Consider the following 18,930-nt stretch of genomic DNA (forward strand, 5'->3'; position numbering starts at 1 on the left):
CACTAACCAAAGCCGAAACCGATACCCAAAATTTTGTCATTTTGATAATCAAAACCGAACCGAAACACTTACAAACCGAACCGAATAATGCACAGCCCTAGCACCTTGAGTCAGACCAAGATGATCGAGTCAGACCACGATGATACCGAGTTTGATCAAGATGACCAAGAGTCAAACCGAGATAACCTTGAGTCACACCGAGATGAGCGATGACCTAAGTCGATTCTTCTTTTTTCCCTTCTTCCTCTTCTTTTTCCTTTTTTCGGCATCGATTCTTCTTCTACTTCTTCCTCTTTTTGTTTCATCTTTCCGACAGCTCCTTTTTTTTCCCGATGTCGATTCTTCTTTTCCCTTCTTCATCCTCCTCTTCTTCCTCTTCCTCTTCTTCCTCTTTCTCTTTTTTTTTGCTTCCTCTTCTTCCTCTTCCTCTCCTTTAGATTTGTACAGATGAACAAATTAAAAAAAAAAGGGAAGGAGATGAAGATGACATTTTATGTGCTTTATTTGCATTTCAGGATAAAAGCTATCTTTTGGATTGTACGACGCCACAATCCAATCACCTCAATTTTCTTTCACTAAAAATTTCAGAATTTTTAAGCAATGGCCAAGTCTTTTAACCATAAATATACGAACTTAGGATAAGACACATTTACCCACATAGAATATGTGCATTTTTTTTAATGACAGAATATATGCATTTATCCACTTAGAAATATGTATTTAGCCACTCAGGAATATGCATTTACCTACTTAGGAAACATATATCTGCCCACTTAGGAATATAAATTTCTCTATTTACAAAATACTCATTTACCAACTTAGTAATATGCGTTTACTTATTTTATTTATCCACTTAATTAAGAGAGAAATTATATGGTGGCCGGCCATCAAATCTGCAAGGGTCACCTAGCCCTTGTTACTTTGACGGTCGCGCATCATATAAAAACTCTAATTAAGAAATATACATTTATCTATTTGTAAAATTATATATCCAGTGTTTAATCGCATTGGACTTTCGGAAACTTCGGGGGTTTAACGTGTTAGTCCCACCCGACAGCACATTATACAAAGTTTTAACATTATATAAACCTGGACAGATCTCAGAGGGACTGCACATTGTGCTTGCTGGATCAGATTGGGAGCTTATATTTCCCTGGGCAAGGCTAGAAGTTGGAGGGCTTCACTGATATGAAGTGTTAACATGGTTCTATATTTGACATGCTTGTTCTCGTCACTGAGCTTGAAAGTAAAGAAGCGGAGTAGGACTGCCGCAAATATCTTCATCTGCCTGTATGCGAATTCCTTACCTAGACAAGTGCGCGGTCCTGCCTGTATTCCAATCAACCAGAAAAAGAATAATGTCTCTTTTAATTTCTTTCTTCGTTTATATTTTCTAATGAGGTAGAGATGTTAAATGATTTCGTGTTCAGTTTGGCATGTGTCCAATTGGTCTCACAAGAAAAGCTTACCCTTTTAATCTAAAAATGGATTTTGCATGGCCAAAGCTTATGAGTTATTATGTAGTCCACAAGCTGGGTTTCAGGTGTAATTTCATTGGCCTCATCTAGCGAATTAAAAGTTCATGGAGACCACCTTTTTTCAGAAATAAAAAATTGCACATAATCATTTCTAAAATTAATCTGTTTTGGGTAATGGACAATTTGAGAATAACATTTCCTAGAAAGAAAATTTCTGCTTCTTGGAAAGCCCATCTTGTAATGTGATTAAATTAAACTTTGATGGATGTTCTCTGCGCAATCCGGGCCTGGCAGGGATTAGTGGAGTCTTTAAGAGATAACAAATGCTCATGTAGAATGTCTCAAGTAGGGGATTTTGGAACCCAAACCATCTTGGGCCCAACTAAGTTTGTGTGATGTAATGAGTCTTTTCTAACCCACACAGACTTAGAGCTTTTTACAAATCTAAATCTAGATTTGTAATGTCCTAATCTTCCACAATAATCACAAGACATGGAAGAATAGGTAGAAGGACTAGATGAACATGATGGATGAACATGATGAACTACAAGAAAGCATATGGTGATAATTATGTTTAGCTTTTTCTTCTTATCGTCCAATGCGAAATGTTGAGCTAATTGTAGTAGCTTTGGGTCTGAGGAGGTTTGAGATGTTCATTAATGAAGTAGTGGATTTATGTAGAGATTGTTTAAGTAATTTCCTTGCATTCTTAGAAGTGAAAATGATTTAGTGGATCGTTTGGCCAAGTTGGAGAGTGACAAAGAAGGTTCTTCTATGAAGAGCAACCTCTATGTAATCTCTCTTCACTTTTTAATTACTCGCTTTGTAATCTTCTCTTCTCTTTTGAATAAGAAGGTTATTTTCTCTTCTATGAAGAGCAACCTCAGTGAGCCATTAATTTGGGAAGGCAAATATCATTTCCCAATATTAAGGTACAATTATTTACAATCAAGGAAAAATATCCACAGCTCATTTCTTTGATAAATCAAAATCTACATAAGAGACAGGAAATCTACGACATGAATACTGTAACAGGCCTTATATGAAACAAGTAGAAATAGACAGAGGGGTGTCTTATGCTATAACTACTTCCTTTTCTTTATACTAAAATGCAACAAATAATCAAAGGAAAACCTAAGTTAATAAGCTTTCAGCCAGACAAAGACGTGAGAAAACAACATAATTAATTAATGATTTTAGTTAAACTAGAATGCAATGACTAATGAAAGAGCAGGAGAATATAATATGCGTAATACAAGGAAACTCCACGCTCTGGAATGCAAAGATAATTAATTAAGGAATTTTGGGAGATGAGATCTGCAGTCCTTTATTTTGATTTTGATATTGGCACTATTCTCTTTATTTTTATTTTGATGTTGGCACTCTTCTATTGGGAATTTTAAAAGCTACCAAGAGAAGTCCAAAGAGACTAGTAACAATACCAAAAGCGCACGGGGATATCATTCACATTCACCCACTGCAAAGTCTCTTTAATCTTCTAAAAATCTTTAACACATTTCTTGGCTGTTCTGAATTCTGATATATTTCTCTAAGTGGCATTTGGGTATAGGGTAAGAAGTTTCAAGAAAAAAAATTATCAAGGCACCAGGGCAATGAGGTTTTCTTAGAAAATAGGAAAAATGTTTTATTTTGGAAAAAAAATTCATAAAAAATGAGTTAGCCAAACACTGGAAAACTTATACACCAAGGCATTTCTTCCCCAATTTTCTTTCGTTTTTCTACCCTATATCCAACAGATCCTAAAAAAGTAATAAGTGATTATTTCAGAAGAAGACAGCCCAAATTAGACCCTGTTTGTTTTGGATTTTCGAGTCCAAAACTGATTATTGAACTAAAATTTAAAACTAAATAATCAGATTTGGATGCACAATCGGTTCTCGAAATCCAAAACAAACAGGGCCAAAGGGCCTTGGATTTTGAGTCTAAAACTGATTACTGGAATCAAAATCTATTCTCAGAATCCAAAACGAAAAGAGCCTTGGTGAAATTTATCAATATTTTATCAGAATTCCTATGCCTGAGAAATGCATTTACGTTTAAATAATTTGTCTAATTAATTAAGTAATAGAATGGCTTGCCTGGAAGGCTGTGAATTTGAAAGAGCTTTCAGGCTGGAAAGTCCCGTTCACATCAAGCCATCTTTCCGGACGGAAAACCTCTGCATCCTCACCCCATAAGAATTTCATTCTGCCCATGGCATAAGGCACGTATGCCACCGTATCTCCTCGTCGGACATCGAACCCATCCGGCAACGTGTCATCAGAGTGACAAAACTTGCCATCCTTCAGGATATCAACACAATAAATTGCAAATCGTGAACTATTAGTAGTAAATAATCAATAATTTGGTAATAGTAAGAGAAGCTACCACAGGAACTGCAGGATAGAGTCTGAGAGTTTCAGTAAGTGCAGCGTGTAGATAATTCATCTTGTTAATTGCTTCTTCTGTTAAGCTTGTTGCGAATTCATTAATGGGTGTTTTGTCATTTGCCTCCATTACTACTTTCACTTCTTGAGCTACCTTTTCCTGAACGCGGGGGTTCTTACAGAGCATGTAAAAGAACCAGGAGAGCGTGACAGCTGTCGTGTCTTTCCCTGCGATTATGAAATTCAGGATTATGTCTCTCAGGTAGCGATCGTTCATATTCTTGGGATCATCCTTGCTTAATTCAAGAAACCTCGACAAAATGTCTTCTTTCTTCATCTGCTTAGAAAATGCAACTGTAAATGAACTAAATTGAATTGCAATAGTCTGATCATAAAATGCAATTATAAATGGACTGAATTGGATTACAGTGGCCTGAGCTAGGGAGCTGGGTATTTCGCTTACAGGATTCTGTTGGCATGAAATTTGCTCCTTCTTTCTACGAATCAGCTTGTACACATATTCGTCAAGCACTTTGGTGTTTCTTTTAAGCTCAGATTCCGTCCCTATGTTTAGAAACCGCTTCATCTTCCAAAAGACGTCAACGTAACGCCAAAGGGTCACTTCACTCGAATCATCGAAGGCCTTGCTGAATGTGTTCCCCTCTTTACTTGACCCATATAGGGTGTTCAATTCTATGCCAAATGCGACCTTGAATATTGTATCCATGGTGGATTTCATGAACAAATCCTGCCAACAAAAGCAAATTTATCGATTTTTTAGTGACTCTTCTTGTAAATAAGTGTTATTATCTTTGCATTCTATTTACACTCACTTGAACATCCATTGCCTGGTTGGAGTTTGTGTATTCTGAAACTTTATGAGCGAGTTTGGCAGCGTTACTTTGGAAGACGGTGCTGCTAAAGACCCTTAAGATCCTCGTGGAGAAGTCGTAGCTCGCTACTTTTCTCTGGTGGCGCCATTTAGCACCATCTACTGCGAAAATCCCATCACCGAAGAAGTCCGTCAGCCTGTTGTAATGAAACGATCCCTGTAGCAAAAATTCATCTATGAACCATGTTTTAACAAAACTGACGAGTTCGCAAATGACACTCTGATCTTCAGTTCACCAGAAGTGGAAAAGGTGCTTATACTTAAGGCAATCCTGTTATAAGTTGATGACATGAAAAAGTTAAACTTTCACAAGTCTCGGATACTTGGCCCACACATTTTCCTACCCAAGTTAGAGGGGTTGGCGAATTTATTGGGGTGCACAGTGGACCACTTTCCTCCATCTTTCCTTGGCCTCTCGTTGGGGAATACAGGCCTTCAAAAAATCAGCGGAACCATATAGTAGAAAGGGTAAAAAAGAAATTGGATACTTGGAAGCAGAATTTGGTCTCCTTAGGGCGGAATAACACTAATCAAGGCAGTACTCGTGAATATCCCAATATACCAACTATATCTGTGTTCAAATGCCCAATGAGTATAGTACACAGGATAGAGAAAATTCAAAGGGGAGTGGCAGATGACAAGAAGAAGATGCATTTGATGTGTTGGAAGGAGGTTTGCTTGGGGAAGAAAATCATCACTTATGGGTGAAGGTCATCGAGGAGAAGTACAGATCATTACTGAGGAAATGGGCATCGGCACGGAGTTGTTACAGTATGGAGGGGCATACTAAGCCAAAATAGCAGACTCAATGAAGGTGTCGGGTTTAGAGCACATTTAGGGGAGAGGATTACGTTTTGGTTTCATACGTGGTGCAGAGAGGCCCCATTGAAAGAAGTAATCCTAAATTTGTCTGAGGTGGTAGAGAATCAAGAGGCTTGGGTTAAGGATTGTGTCGACACGAATTTCACAAAAAATTGAGATCACAAAATACGAAGACAAATTACAAAGATTATGGGTTTCAATTCCTCACAAACAGTAAAAAAAAGTAGGATTTCAATTTCAACTTTGGCAATAATCTTACAACGATCACAGGAAATTCCATTTGCAGATGAGAAAAACCCTAACCTGATTATTCATGGGATTCAAAGAAGTGATTATTCATCCTTCCTCACAAACCCCATGACCGGTCCTGCCCTAGAGCTCCCAATACGTTGATCACGGAAATAATTTTATAAATAACTTGTACGCAGCCTTTTTTGAAAAGAATGAAGAAAACTTATTTCAGAAAGTGAGGGCGATCTTCCCTCTAAGAAGATAAATCCATTACGAACCGATTTAGGTTCATAACATAAAGAGCCTAACAGTGACCTTCTGTTTAGCAGTTTCCAAGTATTAAAGGCGGGATTGGGAAAATAATAAATCGAATAAAATACAACTCGGCCCGTATCAAATCTTAAAACTATTCGAAGAATCAGACATGACTCGGAAGCCTTCCTGGTTTCGATTCGGTTCAATTTTCAGAAATTGCAACAAAAACTGAGTCGACCCAAACGAGTTCGAAGTTAATGAGAAAAATTTATGTATAAGTAGTGATAAAATAGCAACAAGTATGAGAAAAAGGGGGTTTAGATCTGATTACCTTGCCGTAGTTGTGAAAGTTGGTTTTGAGGATGTATTCAACATTGGCAGGATCAGTTATGTAAACTTCATTGTGGTCAATACCGACGAGCCTGAAGGTTTTATACTTTCGAGCCAGGTCTGTGTAGTAATCGTGCAGCCTATGAAAGTTTAGGATCTGATGATAGAGGGTGCCTGCAACAGGGTGATATCGCTTCTTTCTCTTCTTCTCCGGCCCTATTCCGGCAAAGATTTTCAAGGCTAGGATTGATAGCAGTAGAGTTGAAGCTATGGCAGCAAGAGGGATGGTAATATTGGAGAGGAAATCCATGGATTCTAAAGAGGAACCGGTCTGTAACTTTTCTTGGAACAGTCAAGAGATGGGTGGGATAAATAGTTTAGGTAGAAGGCTTAAAGAAGATAAGACATGCAAACGTGGTTACCACTTGAAGACAGCATAGACCGGCTTTCTTGTCGATCTTGTCTGGCGTGTTATGGGTCTACGTCCCCAACTATAAAATATTATTTGGAGCAAGATTGAGTAAATGTAACAGTAGGAAGTCTAAACTGAAGGGAGCCCTTGCAAAAAAGAGGTGGAACTCTCACATTGGCCACACATCACCATCCCACCATCATGCATTAACAACGGCTGAAAAGTCGTTATTGATAAAGGGCTCTCACATTGGCCACACATCACCATCCCACCATCATGCATTAACAACGGCCTGAAAAGTCGTTATTAATAAAGGGCTCCCCATTGGCCGCACATCACCATCCCACCATCATGCATTAACAACGGCTGAAAAGTCGTTATTGATAAAGGGCTCTCACATTGGCCACACATCACCAGGTGGGATGGTGATGTGCGGCCAATGGGAGAGCCCTTTCACCTCTTTTTTGCAAGGGCTCCCTTCTGTCTAGATTTCCTCATGCAACAGTATTTGTTTATCATTTGGTCTTAAGTGAATCCTAATACTGTATATCTATATGTTTGTATTTGGTTAATTATATTGTTTACAATCATTATTTTACTTATATAGAAGTTCATATCGGTAGTAGACTTGCATACTATTTTGTTTTAAAAATTAATTCTAACTACGTACAATGTAACTATGACCTAGAATTGACGGTTCGATTCGAATAGATCGATTCAAATAGATCGTGACTCGAACATGAAGAATAGGATCTAAAGAACACCCTAAATAATATCTAACCAATAAGGGATTCAAAATTGATCATGACCTAGTGGCATAGCCGGAAGCGTGAAGAACAAGTTGGGGGTGGATTGCATTCGATCTTCGATCAAATAAACCTTCGAATCCACAAAAGGGTTGTACTTTGAATCAATAAAGAACAAGATTTTCTTCTAAGAAGAGCCAAAATATTTTGTTTTAGAAAAATAATAGTCAACCGTGCAACAACCCTTCCACTTAGGTGGTTTTATTGGCAATACTATCACTCTTTTCCTAATAAGGCCAAACTGTTGGCATTTTGGCGCGGCCCACATTGGTGGGACCCACATACGGGGAAAACGTTTTGTTCTTCTAAATCCTTATCCACGAGTGTTGTATTTGCAAAGGAGTCTTGAAAATAAATCCCAAGTATTTTAAAACTTGTAAAACACCAAAGTGTTTAACGTTTAGAGGGATTCCAAAAGGTGTTTCCCATCTTCTATATATATGTGTTGAACTTGATGGGAAAACATGCATAGTATGTAGCTAAAGTTTCCATCCGAAGAGGGTCCCTAATCAAAGAGGAAAATCGTGCCCGTGATTCCATCGATCGAGCACTAGGGTCTTCTACAGATTAGAAGAACACTCTTTTATTGTTTGTGGCGCAATGGTGTAAGCAGTCTACAGAGGGACTGTCTATGTAGGATAACCGACAAGATTCTAGTTGAATGCGTTTTATTTTTAGCAGGTGAGTGTTTTGGTTATGTTTAAACAATTGAATTATTTTAGGGAAATGATAAATGCGCCCCTTTTCATTACTTGGGACACCCAGCTACAGTGTATCTATGACTGCAAAGGGGTTTGACGTACTTCACATTTGAAGGAATGAAGTGACCTGATTGCCGAATACAATGCAGCAAGGTGTCCCAAGTGACGAAAAGGGGCACATTTATCATTTCCCTTGTTTTATTGGTTTCGGAGTTATGGTGGAGTGGTGAATGATGAATTGAATAGTCAGATATTGCTTTAATTGGAACTTTAGTTTCTCTAATTTGTAGTTAATGCTTTTATTGGTTGAACAAACGATGAAAGAGGGCTCGACATGAAAAAAGACTAAGTACCCATTTTTGTTTTTTGGCAGATAAAAGAAAAGTACAAACCCCGCCCCTCGCTTATCCTCTTTCTTCTCCCTTTTCCCTCACTCTCACTTGCCCTCCTCTCTCCGTCTCTCCTCTTTACTTGTAAGCCCAAGGGTTCAACCTCACAATCTTTTAAGTAATGGTCCAATGATTCCAATCACAAGTACTTCAAGAAATGTAATTTAGTTGTACTAATGATTTTGTGTTTAAGTTGAAAATCTAATCGAAAAACATAATCAAGGAGCATCGATCAAAGGCATTGAAGCAAGTTGAAGATCAAAGGAGACAAAGCAAATGAATATCCATGAAGGAGGAGGCTAAAGACTTGAATATGCAATTACCCATTAAGAATTTGTATTTATCCACATAGAAAATACTAATTTACTCACTTATGAAATATGCATTTGCCCACTCGTGAAGTATGCCACTTAGATGAGAAATATTTATCCACTTAGGAATATACATTTTCTCACCTAGTACTTATCTACTTGGGAATATATATATATATATATATATATATATATATATATATATATATACCCACTCAGGACTACTCATTTACCCAACTAAAATAATACATTTAGACTAAAAGACGGCCATTGCATAAAAATTCTAAAATTTCCGGTGAATAGCACCAAAAATCAAGGTGATTGGATTGTGGCGCACATTTACCCACCTAAAAAGAAGAAGAGGAAGATGAAGAGGAAGAGGAAGTGGGAGAGGAAGAAGGAAATAGAAGAATCGATGAAAGATATATGACAAAATTAGCAAGAAGAAGGTAAAAGAGGAATTGGCGCTAGAAAAAATGGATGACGCCGAAAGAAAGGAAGTCGCCTAGAATCGAATGAACTTGGGGTCATCTTGGGATCATTGCGGTTTGAACGACCCCGAGTTCTATCGAGAAAAGCAATGACCTTGAGTCGGACAAGATGATTCCGAGTCAACCCACGATGATACCGAGTTTGATCGAGATGACCCCGAGTCAAACCGAGATGACTCTAAACTTGAGTCAGATCGAGATGAACGATGAGCCTAAGTTGATTCTTCTTATTTTTTCCTTTTTCCTTCCTCTTATTTTCTATTTTTTGGGTATCAATTCTTCTTCTTTTCCTTCTTCCTCTTTTTTTTTTTCATTTTTCCGATGCCTTCCATTTTTCTAGCACCGATTCTTCTTTTCCTTCTCCTTGCTCCTCATTCCTCTTCCTCTTCCTCCTCTTCTTCTTCCTTCTCCATCCTCCTCATTCATCTTCCACTTCCTCTTCCTCTTCTTTAGATCTGCATCGATTTAAAAAACAGCAAAAAAAAACATACAGAGAAGGAGATGAAGATGACATTTTTTGTGCTTTATTTGCACTTGAGGGCAAAATTATCTTTTGGATTGTACGGGGCCACAATCCAATCACCTCAATTATCATTCACCGAAAATTTCAGAATTTTTAAGCAATGTCCGAGTCATTTTATCCACACATTTACAAACTTAGGATAAGAAGCATTTACCCACATAGAATACATGCATTTTTTGAAGGACAGAATATATGCATTTATCCACTTAGAAATATGTATTTATCTACTCGGGAATATGCATTTACCTACTTAAAAAATATATATTTGCCCACTTAGGAATATGAATTTCTCTATTTACAAAATACCCATTTACCAACGTAGGAATATGCGTTTACTTATTGTATTTATCCACTTAATTAAGAAATATGCATTTATCTATTTGTAAAATTATATTTCCAGTGTTTAATCACATATTACATAGTCCCACCTCTACAGATCTCAGAGGGACTGCACATTACCCTTGCTGGATCAGATTGGGAGCTTATATTCCCCTGGAGAAGGCTTGAAGTTGGAGGCCTTCACTGATATGAAGTGTTAACATGGTTCTATACTTGACCTGCTTGTTCTTGTCAGTGAGCTTGAAAGTGAAGAAGCGGAGGAGGACTGCCGCAAATATCTTCATCTGCCTGTATGCGAATTCCTTACCTAGACAAGTGCGCAGTCCTGCCTGTATTCCAATCAACCAGAAAAAAGAATAATGTCTCTTTTAACTTCTTCCTTTTTATTTTCCAATAAGGTAGAGATGTTAAATGATTTCTTTTTCAGTTTGGCATGCGTCCAGTTGGTCTCACATGAAAAGCTTACCCTTTTAATCTAAAAATGGATTTTGCATAGCCAAAGCTTATGAGTTATTATGTAAGTCCACAAGCTGGGTTTCAGGTGTTATTTCATTGGCCTCATCTGACGTATTAAAAATTCATGGAGACCACCTTTTTTAAGAAATTAAAAATTGCGCATAATCATTTCTAAAATTTATTTGTTTTGGGTAATCAACAATTTTCGCATAACATTTCCTAGAAAGAAAATTTCTGCTTCTTGGAAAGCCCACCTAGTAATGTGATTAAATTAAACTTTAATGGATGTTCTTTGGGCAATATGGGGCTGGCAACAGATAGCAAGAGCTATTTTGCGTCAATTGGTAGAGCTAATTCAAATAAAGCAGAGATTAGACCTCTCCTATAGGTTATGAAGATTTTGAAGAAGATAATGATTCTCATTTTTTAATCTGATCATCCAACGCGATATGTTGGGCTAATCGTAGTAGCAGCTTTGGGTCTGAGGAGGCTTGTGAAAAAGTGGATTTATGTAAGTAATTTCCTTGCATTCTTAGAAGTGCAAATGATTTATGGTCAGGCCAAGTTGAGAGTGAATAAGAAGGTTCTTCTATGAAGGGAAACCTCAGCCTCTATGTAATCTCTTTTCTCTTTTTAATTACTCGTTATCTTTTCAAAAAATGTATACATAAAATATGCTGCCATCAATTTTTTATGGAAGTGTTATTATCAGATATGTGAGGGCAAATATTGGGACTACTATTTACATTCACTGGAAAAATATCCACAGCTCATTTCTTCTTTAAATTAATAAGTACTAAAGAGACAAGAAATCTATGACAGGCATCCATTAACAGGACTTATATTAGACGAGGGGAAAAGGACAAAGGGGTGTCCTATGCTACAACTACGCCCTTTCCCTTCATACTATAATGCAAAAAGTAAAACTTATGTTAATAAGCTTTCAGCAAGACAGAGATGTGAGAAAAACATAATTAATTAATTAAGGAATATGCTGAATACAAGGAAATGCTATGCTCTGGAATGCAAAGATAATTAATTAATGAATTTTGGGAGATGAGATCTGCAGTCCTTTATTTGATTTTGATATTGGCAGTCTCCTCTTTATTTTTATTTTGATATTAGCACTCTTTTAGGGAAATGATTTCTGCGCTCCAACGTTTTGATAAACAACGTTTTGATAAACAACGTTTTGATAAACAGGCGCTCCAATTTTTATCGTGTAGTATTTAAAAGGCTGTCAGAGGAATATCATTATTCTTAAAAAGCTCTTAAAGCCTTTAAATCCTACACGACAAACATGTGGAGCTCATGTTTATCAAAACAATGGAGCGCTGAAATCATTTCCCCTCTTCTATTGGGAATTTTAAAAGCTACTGAGAGAAGTATAAAGAGACGAGTAACAACTAACAATACCAAAAGCGAATGCGGAAATCATTTACCTAATGCAAATTCTCTTCTTTAATCTTCTAAAAATCTTTAACACATTTCTTGGCTGTTCTGAATTCTGATACATTCCTCCAAGGGGCTTTTGGGTCTATGGTAAAAAGTTTCATGGAAAATATTTCTAATGTATCAGGGCAATGAGATTTTCCTAGAAAATAGGAAAATGTTTTATTTTGGAAAAACATTCATAAAAAATGAGTTAGCCAAAAACAGAAAAACTTATACACCAAGGAATTTTTTACCCAATTGTCTTTCTTTTTTCTACCCTAGATCCAACAGATCCTGAAAAAGTAATAAGTGATTATTTCAGAAGAAGACAACCCAAATTAGACCCTGTTTGTTTTGCATTTTTGAGACCAAAACTGATTATTGAACTAAAATTTAAAACTAAATAATCAGTTTTGGATACACAATCTGTTCTCAAAATCCAAAACAAACAGGGCCAGAGGGCCTTGGATTATGAGTCTAAAACTGATTATTGGAATCAAATTCAATTCTCAGAATCCAAAATGAAAAGAGCCTTGGTGAGATTTATCAATTAGTTATCAGAATTGCAATGCCTACGAAATGCATTTATGTTTAAATAACTTGCCTAATTAATTAAGTAATAGAATTGCTTGCCTGGAAGGCTGTGAATTTGAAAGAGCTTTCAGGCTGGAAAACCCCGTCGTCATCAAGCCATCTTTCCGGACGGAAAACCTCTGCATCCTCACCCCATAAGAATCTCATTCTACCCATGGCATAAGGCGTGTATGCCACCACATCTCCTCGCCCGACATCGAACCCATCCGGCAAAGTGTCATCCGATCGACAAACTTTGCTATCCTTCATGATGTAAACACAATTGATTGCAAATCATGAACTATTAGTAGTACCATTAAAAAAAATTAACTATGAGTAGTACATAATCAATAATTTGCAATAGTAAGAGAAGCTACCACAGGAACTCCAGGATAGAGTCTGAGAGTCTCAGTAAGTGCAGCGTGGAGATAATTCATCTTGTTAATTGCTTCTTCAGTTAAGCTCGTCGCAAATTCATCAATGGGTGTTCTGTCATTTGCCTCCATTATTACTTTCACTTCCTGTGCTACCTTTTCCTGTACGTGGGGGTTCACACAGAGCATGTAAAAGAACCAGGAGAGCGTGATGGCCGTTGTGTCTTTCCCCGCGATTATGAAATTCAAGATTATGTCTCTCAAGTAGCGATCATTTATGTTCTTCGGATCATCTTTGCTTAATTCAAGAAACCTCGACAAGATGTCTTCTTTCTTCATCTGATCATACAATGCAACCATAAATGTAATGAATTGCAATTGCAATCATACAATGTAACTATAAATGGACTGAATTGGATTACAGTGCCCTGAGTTTCAAGAATAGGGCATGAGAGTACTTGGCTTACAGGATCTTTTTGGGATAAAATTAGCTCCTTCTTTCTATGAATCAGCTTGTACAAAAAATCGTCCAGCACTTTGATGTTTCTTTTGAGCTCGAATTCTGTCCCAATGTTTAGAAACCGCTTCATCTTCCAGAAGATGTCAACGTAACGCCAAAGGGTCACTTCACTTGAATCATCAAAGGCCTTGCCGAATGCATTCCCCTCTTCACTCGACCCATATAGGGTGTTCAGTTCTATACCAAATGCAACCTTGAATATTGAATCCATGGTGGATTTCATGAACAAATCCTGCCAACAAAAGCAAAGTTCTTGATTTTTTAGGGACTCTGTTCTTGTGGTATTATCTTTGTGTTCTATTTACACTCACTTGAGCATCCATTGCCTGGTTGTAGTTTGCATACTCTGAAACTTTGTGAGCGAGTTTGGCAGCATTACTTTGGAAGACACCACTGCTAAAGACCCTTAAGATCCTCGTCGAGAAGTCGTAGCTCGCTACCTTTCTCTGGTGGCGCCATTTATCACCATCTACTGCGAAAATCCCATCACCGAAGAAGTCCGCCAGCCTGTCGTAATGATACGATTCCTATAACAAAAATCCATCCATTAACCATGTTTTAACAAAACTTGTGAGTTTGCAAATGACACACTGATCTTCAGTTCACCAGAAGTGGAACAAAAGTGAAAAAGGTGCTTAAGGTTAAGGCAATCCTGTTATGAGTTGGTGACAGGACAAAGTTCAAACTTTCACAAATCTTGGATCCTTGCCCCAACATTTCCCTATAGAAATTAGAGGGGTTAGCAAGTTTATTGGGGTGCACAGTGGACCACTTTCCTACGTCTTTCCCTGGCCTCCCGTTGGAAGGGTGTAGGCAATAAAAAAATCAATGGAACCATAGAGTAGAAAGGGTGGAAAAAAAATTTGATACTTGGAAGCAAAATTTGATCCCCTTAGTGGGAGGAAATAGCACTAATAAAAGCAGTACTTGTGAATATCCAAATATATCAACTATATCTGTGTTCAAATGCCCAATGAGTATAGTACGCAAGATAGAGCAAATTCAAAAGAAATTCCTTTGGGGAGTGGTAGATGACAAGAAGAAGACACATTTAATGTGTTGGAAGGAGGTTTACTGACCAATCAAGGCAAGAAGGCTTGGGATCAGAAGAGTAAAAGATTTACAATATGGCCTATCTCAAAAAAAAAAAAAATGTAAATATGGCACTCCTAGGAAAAGGAAATCATCACCTATGGGTGAAGGTCATCAAGGAGAAGTACAGAGCATTACCAGGAAATGGGTATCAGATGATTCGTGTCGGCATGGAGGAGTTATAGTATTGAGGGGCATACTAAGCCAAAATAGCAAACTCAATGAAGGCATCAGGTTTAGAGCATATTCAGGGGAGATGATTAAGTTTTGGTTACATGCATGGTGTGGAGAGGCCCCAATGAAAGAAATATTCCCAAATCAGTCTGAGGTGGTAGAGAATCAAGAGGCTTGAGATAAGGATTGTTTTGAGCAAGGGAAAGAAGGAATAACATGGAAGATTTTCTTTAGAAGGAACTTTTTTGATAGAGAGATGGATAGGGTTGCGAGGCTAATTTATTTGCTAGCATCATGTTACATAAAGAAGTCAGGTGAAGACAAAGGGTTTGAATCCGGTGCACTTTTGGCTCTTTCAGTATCAAATCATTCCACAACTTGATGGCATCCAATCTTGCAGTCTCGTCAATGGCTAAAGTGTAGAACATACCAATTCCTCCGAGGGTATGTGCCTTTTCTTGGACGGCAGTCTTAGAAAAGATCCTTACAATGCTGTAACCGGCACATATTTGTCAAGGAGAATGCTCCTGGGCAATTCATACTATGTAAATCTGTTGGGACTACTGGTCCCCATTGTAAAATTTGTTGGTATGAATATATTTGTCAATTTCCAAAAAAAAAAAAAAAATGTAACCGGCACATGTAGATCATAGACCATTGTGTGCTATACGTGGAGGCAAGAAAAACAATTGATCACATGTTCCTTCATTGCAAAACAACCAGGTACCTGTGGAGTAAAATCTTAAATAGATTTGGCATATCATAGGTATTCCCATCCAAGCTTTCAACACTTTGAGAGTTGGTCTTAGACTCCATGGCGCAAGAAGTAAAATCTTATGGAATGTGATACTATTAACCATTATATGATTGTTATGGAAAGAGAGAAATGCCAAGGTGTTTAGAGGTTTAGTGAAGACCTCTCATTTCCTTTTCATCAAGATATAAGCACTAACGATCGCTTGGGTTAGAGCTCTGCACAGCTTCCAATTTGTCTCAGCATCTATGGCAAGGATGGATAGAGGTATGTAACAGTAGGGAGATGAGCCGATTTCCTCCCCCTTGATGAGTCTTTGTATTGTGTTTGTTTTCATTTTCTTTGTTTTTTGTATATCTTTGATCATCTTGATTATTTTCTCTTCTCTGTTAATATAATTCTTTGCCATTAAAAAAACAAAGCTGACGAGTCACTCAGTGTTAAAAAGCACCAAGTAAACTGAGCTCTTGCTGACTCGGTCGAGTTCAGAAAAGCCATACTTGTGTGAGTATGCTATTTTGGCTTGTTGATAGGGAGATGTTACATACATGCACTTTGTTTACCAGTAGTACCTCCTTTTAGTGATTTCATGAATGGTTAGAAAGTTAGGATTCAGGAATCATTTGAGGATGAAAATGTTGGAAACATTCAGAAATTTTTTTTTTTTTTATGGGAAACATTCAGAAAAAAATTTCAGAAGAGTTTGAGAAAAATATGGAAAAATTCACGTGTTTTCCTATTTACAACACCTATATATTAATTTTTCTAGATAAGGCAGAACAAAAGCAGGGAGGAATAGTAAAGTGCAATGCATTTGCTCCTGCCCTGAAACCTCGAATTTAGTCGAGAGAAACCCCCAAAATCAAAGACGAATCCAGATGGATGGATTGGATGATCCTAAACCCTTCATCTGTTGATCCGGACTACAACCTTGATTGGATGATTATAAACCCTTGATCAATCAAGCCACCATCACTCTTGATCTTACAAAAATGTCCCCTTATGCCCCCTCGTAGTCTCGTACTCTTCAAACTTGCCTTTTCACCAGTGATCATGACTTTTCCTAGGCATTTTCTTTGTACTAGTAGAATACGGGGCATTATGTGAAATCAATACCGTTGATCTTGTCATTAAAAAAAAATTAATAACGTTGATCTTGCCATTAAAAAAAATCAATACCTTTGATCTAGTAGAACATCATGAAACGGCCAAAAAGGTCTTGGTCACATCGCAAACAGACATCATATCCGCAAGATTAGAGGTCAAAAAGGCATTTAGCCGTACTTATGGTTGCCAAAATCTTAATCCCAAACGTATTCAAAGTATCAGACATGACTCGGAAGCCAAAATTTTCCAGTTTCCCAGTTTTGATTCGGTTCAATTTTCAGAAATTGCAACAAAAAAACTGAGTCGACCCAAACGAGTTGGAAGTTAATGAGAGAGCTTTCTATATAAGTAGTGATAAAATAGCAACAAGTATGAGAAAAAGGGAGTTTAGATCTGATTACCTTGCCGTAGTTGTCGAAGTTGGTTTTGAGGATGTATTCAACATTGGCAGGATCAGTTATGTAAACCTGATTGTGGTCAAGACCAACAAGCCTGAAGTTTTTATACTTTCGAGCGAGATCTGTGTGGTAATCGTGCAGCCTATGAAATTCTAACATCTGATGATAGATGGTGCCTGCAACAGGGTGATATCGCTTCTTTTTCTTCTTCTCAGGCCCTATTCCGGCAAAGATTTTCAAGGCGAGGATTGATATCAGTAGAGTTGCAGCTATGGCAGTTAGAGGGATGGTAATATTAGAGAGGAAATCCATGAATTCTAAAGAGGAAGAGTAGAGATGGGTTGGAAAAGTCGTTTAGGTAGAAGGCCCTAGTTAAAGAAGATTGGTGCAGGCTTCCAGCTACGTTTGGTTGCTTGGGGTGGCTAGAGTAGTGGAATAGGATGTCAAAGGGAAGAGACAAGAATTTTTTTGGGGTAATTACATTTACACCCCCTCTAGTTTCTGACACGTCCACTTCCACCCCTATAGTTTAAAACGTGACAAATACACCCTGTAGTTTCAATTTATTTAAGGTTTGACCCCTCAGCTGAAGGTTCATCCATAGATTGAAGGGTTAGGATGATCCGATGAAGCTGATTTTTTGGGCACACCCTATCTATGTCAGGACCCATCAAATGAACGCTTTGGATCATCCAAATAATGTGGGCCCATACCCGAATCCAAACACTACCAAAAAATCATCCAAATAATGTGGGCCCACATTGTTGGATGATCCAAAGCGTTCATTTGATGGGTCCTGACGTAGATAGGGTGTGCCCAAAAAATCAGCTCCATCGGATCATCCTAACCCTTCAATCTATAGACGAACTTTCAGCTGAGGGGGCCTACCTTAAACAAATTGAAACTACAGAGGTGTATTTGTCACGTTTTAAACTATAGGAGTGGAAGTGGATGTGTCAGAAACTAGAGGGGGTGTAAATGTAATTATCCCTTCTTCTTTTTTTGCCTAGAATTATCTCCCAAAAGTACGTAGTAGTATTTGGTTGCGCGGCAAATAAGGGAAGAGTAGGAGAAAAAGTAGGGGGTGTCATTACTAATACAACGAGAGAGGAGAAAGAGGGAAGAAAGAGAGCATCATTCCCTAGAAAGTTCAACCATAATTCTTTGCTTTTGGAACAAGAGGACAAGAAAGAGAATGGCAATCATTACATGAAAGAAATCCAAGGGAATCAATAGGAGTCCAATGCATTTTGGCAACCAAACGTGGAATAGCATGCCAAATCTAAACCAAATTCCGACGGCTGCCGAGCTTTTATGCAACCAAACAAAGATAGTTATATGCGTAATAGATCAAGGGTCTTCTACCAAAACTAAGACAAGACGGCTGCCTCGTCCGGAGTTGCCCAATGAAATCCATGATTTCTAAAGAGGAAATCATCTATCCCTTGGTGACAAAAACGAGGCAGGCCATCTTGTCGATCTTGTTCTGAGTGTTATCTGTCCCACATCCCACACTAAATGAAAACATTATTTTGAGCAAGATTGAGTAAATGTAACACCATTTGTTTATCATACAGTCTTAAGTGTATCCTAGTATTGTATATCGATGTTGTCATTTGAAGATACTATATGTTTGTATTTGGTTTACATTAATAATTATATTGTTTACAAGCATTATTTT

At 37.7% G+C, this 18,930-nt stretch overlaps 2 protein-coding genes across 2 annotated transcripts; both read right to left on the reverse strand.

The window, feature by feature from the left end:
- Window positions 1-272: 272 nt before the first annotated feature.
- LOC143877444 (cytochrome P450 704C1-like) lies at window positions 273-6,839 on the reverse strand. Its single transcript, XM_077379486.1, has 6 exons — window positions 6,397-6,839; window positions 4,699-4,914; window positions 4,329-4,613; window positions 3,867-4,202; window positions 3,578-3,781; window positions 273-1,329 (listed from the first exon to the last, which is right to left on the reverse strand). Exons 1-6 carry the CDS (start codon window positions 6,703-6,705, stop codon window positions 1,144-1,146), a joined length of 1,536 nt encoding a protein of 511 aa, XP_077235601.1. The 5' UTR covers window positions 6,706-6,839; the 3' UTR covers window positions 273-1,143.
- A 3,426-nt stretch (window positions 6,840-10,265) lies between these two features.
- LOC143877446 (cytochrome P450 704C1-like) lies at window positions 10,266-17,675 on the reverse strand. The gene is made up of 6 exons (XM_077379488.1): window positions 17,253-17,675; window positions 14,036-14,251; window positions 13,672-13,956; window positions 13,208-13,543; window positions 12,891-13,094; window positions 10,266-10,696 (listed from the first exon to the last, which is right to left on the reverse strand). The coding sequence occupies exons 1-6, from the start codon at window positions 17,559-17,561 to the stop codon at window positions 10,511-10,513; spliced, it is 1,536 nt and encodes a 511-aa protein (XP_077235603.1). The 5' UTR covers window positions 17,562-17,675; the 3' UTR covers window positions 10,266-10,510.
- Between the last annotated feature and the right edge of the window lie 1,255 nt (window positions 17,676-18,930).

This window comes from Tasmannia lanceolata, unplaced genomic scaffold (genome assembly GCF_043159265.1).
Source record: "Tasmannia lanceolata isolate RefF3 unplaced genomic scaffold, GAP_Taslan_0.1 ptg000005l, whole genome shotgun sequence".
Lineage (NCBI taxonomy): Eukaryota > Viridiplantae > Streptophyta > Magnoliopsida > Canellales > Winteraceae > Tasmannia > Tasmannia lanceolata.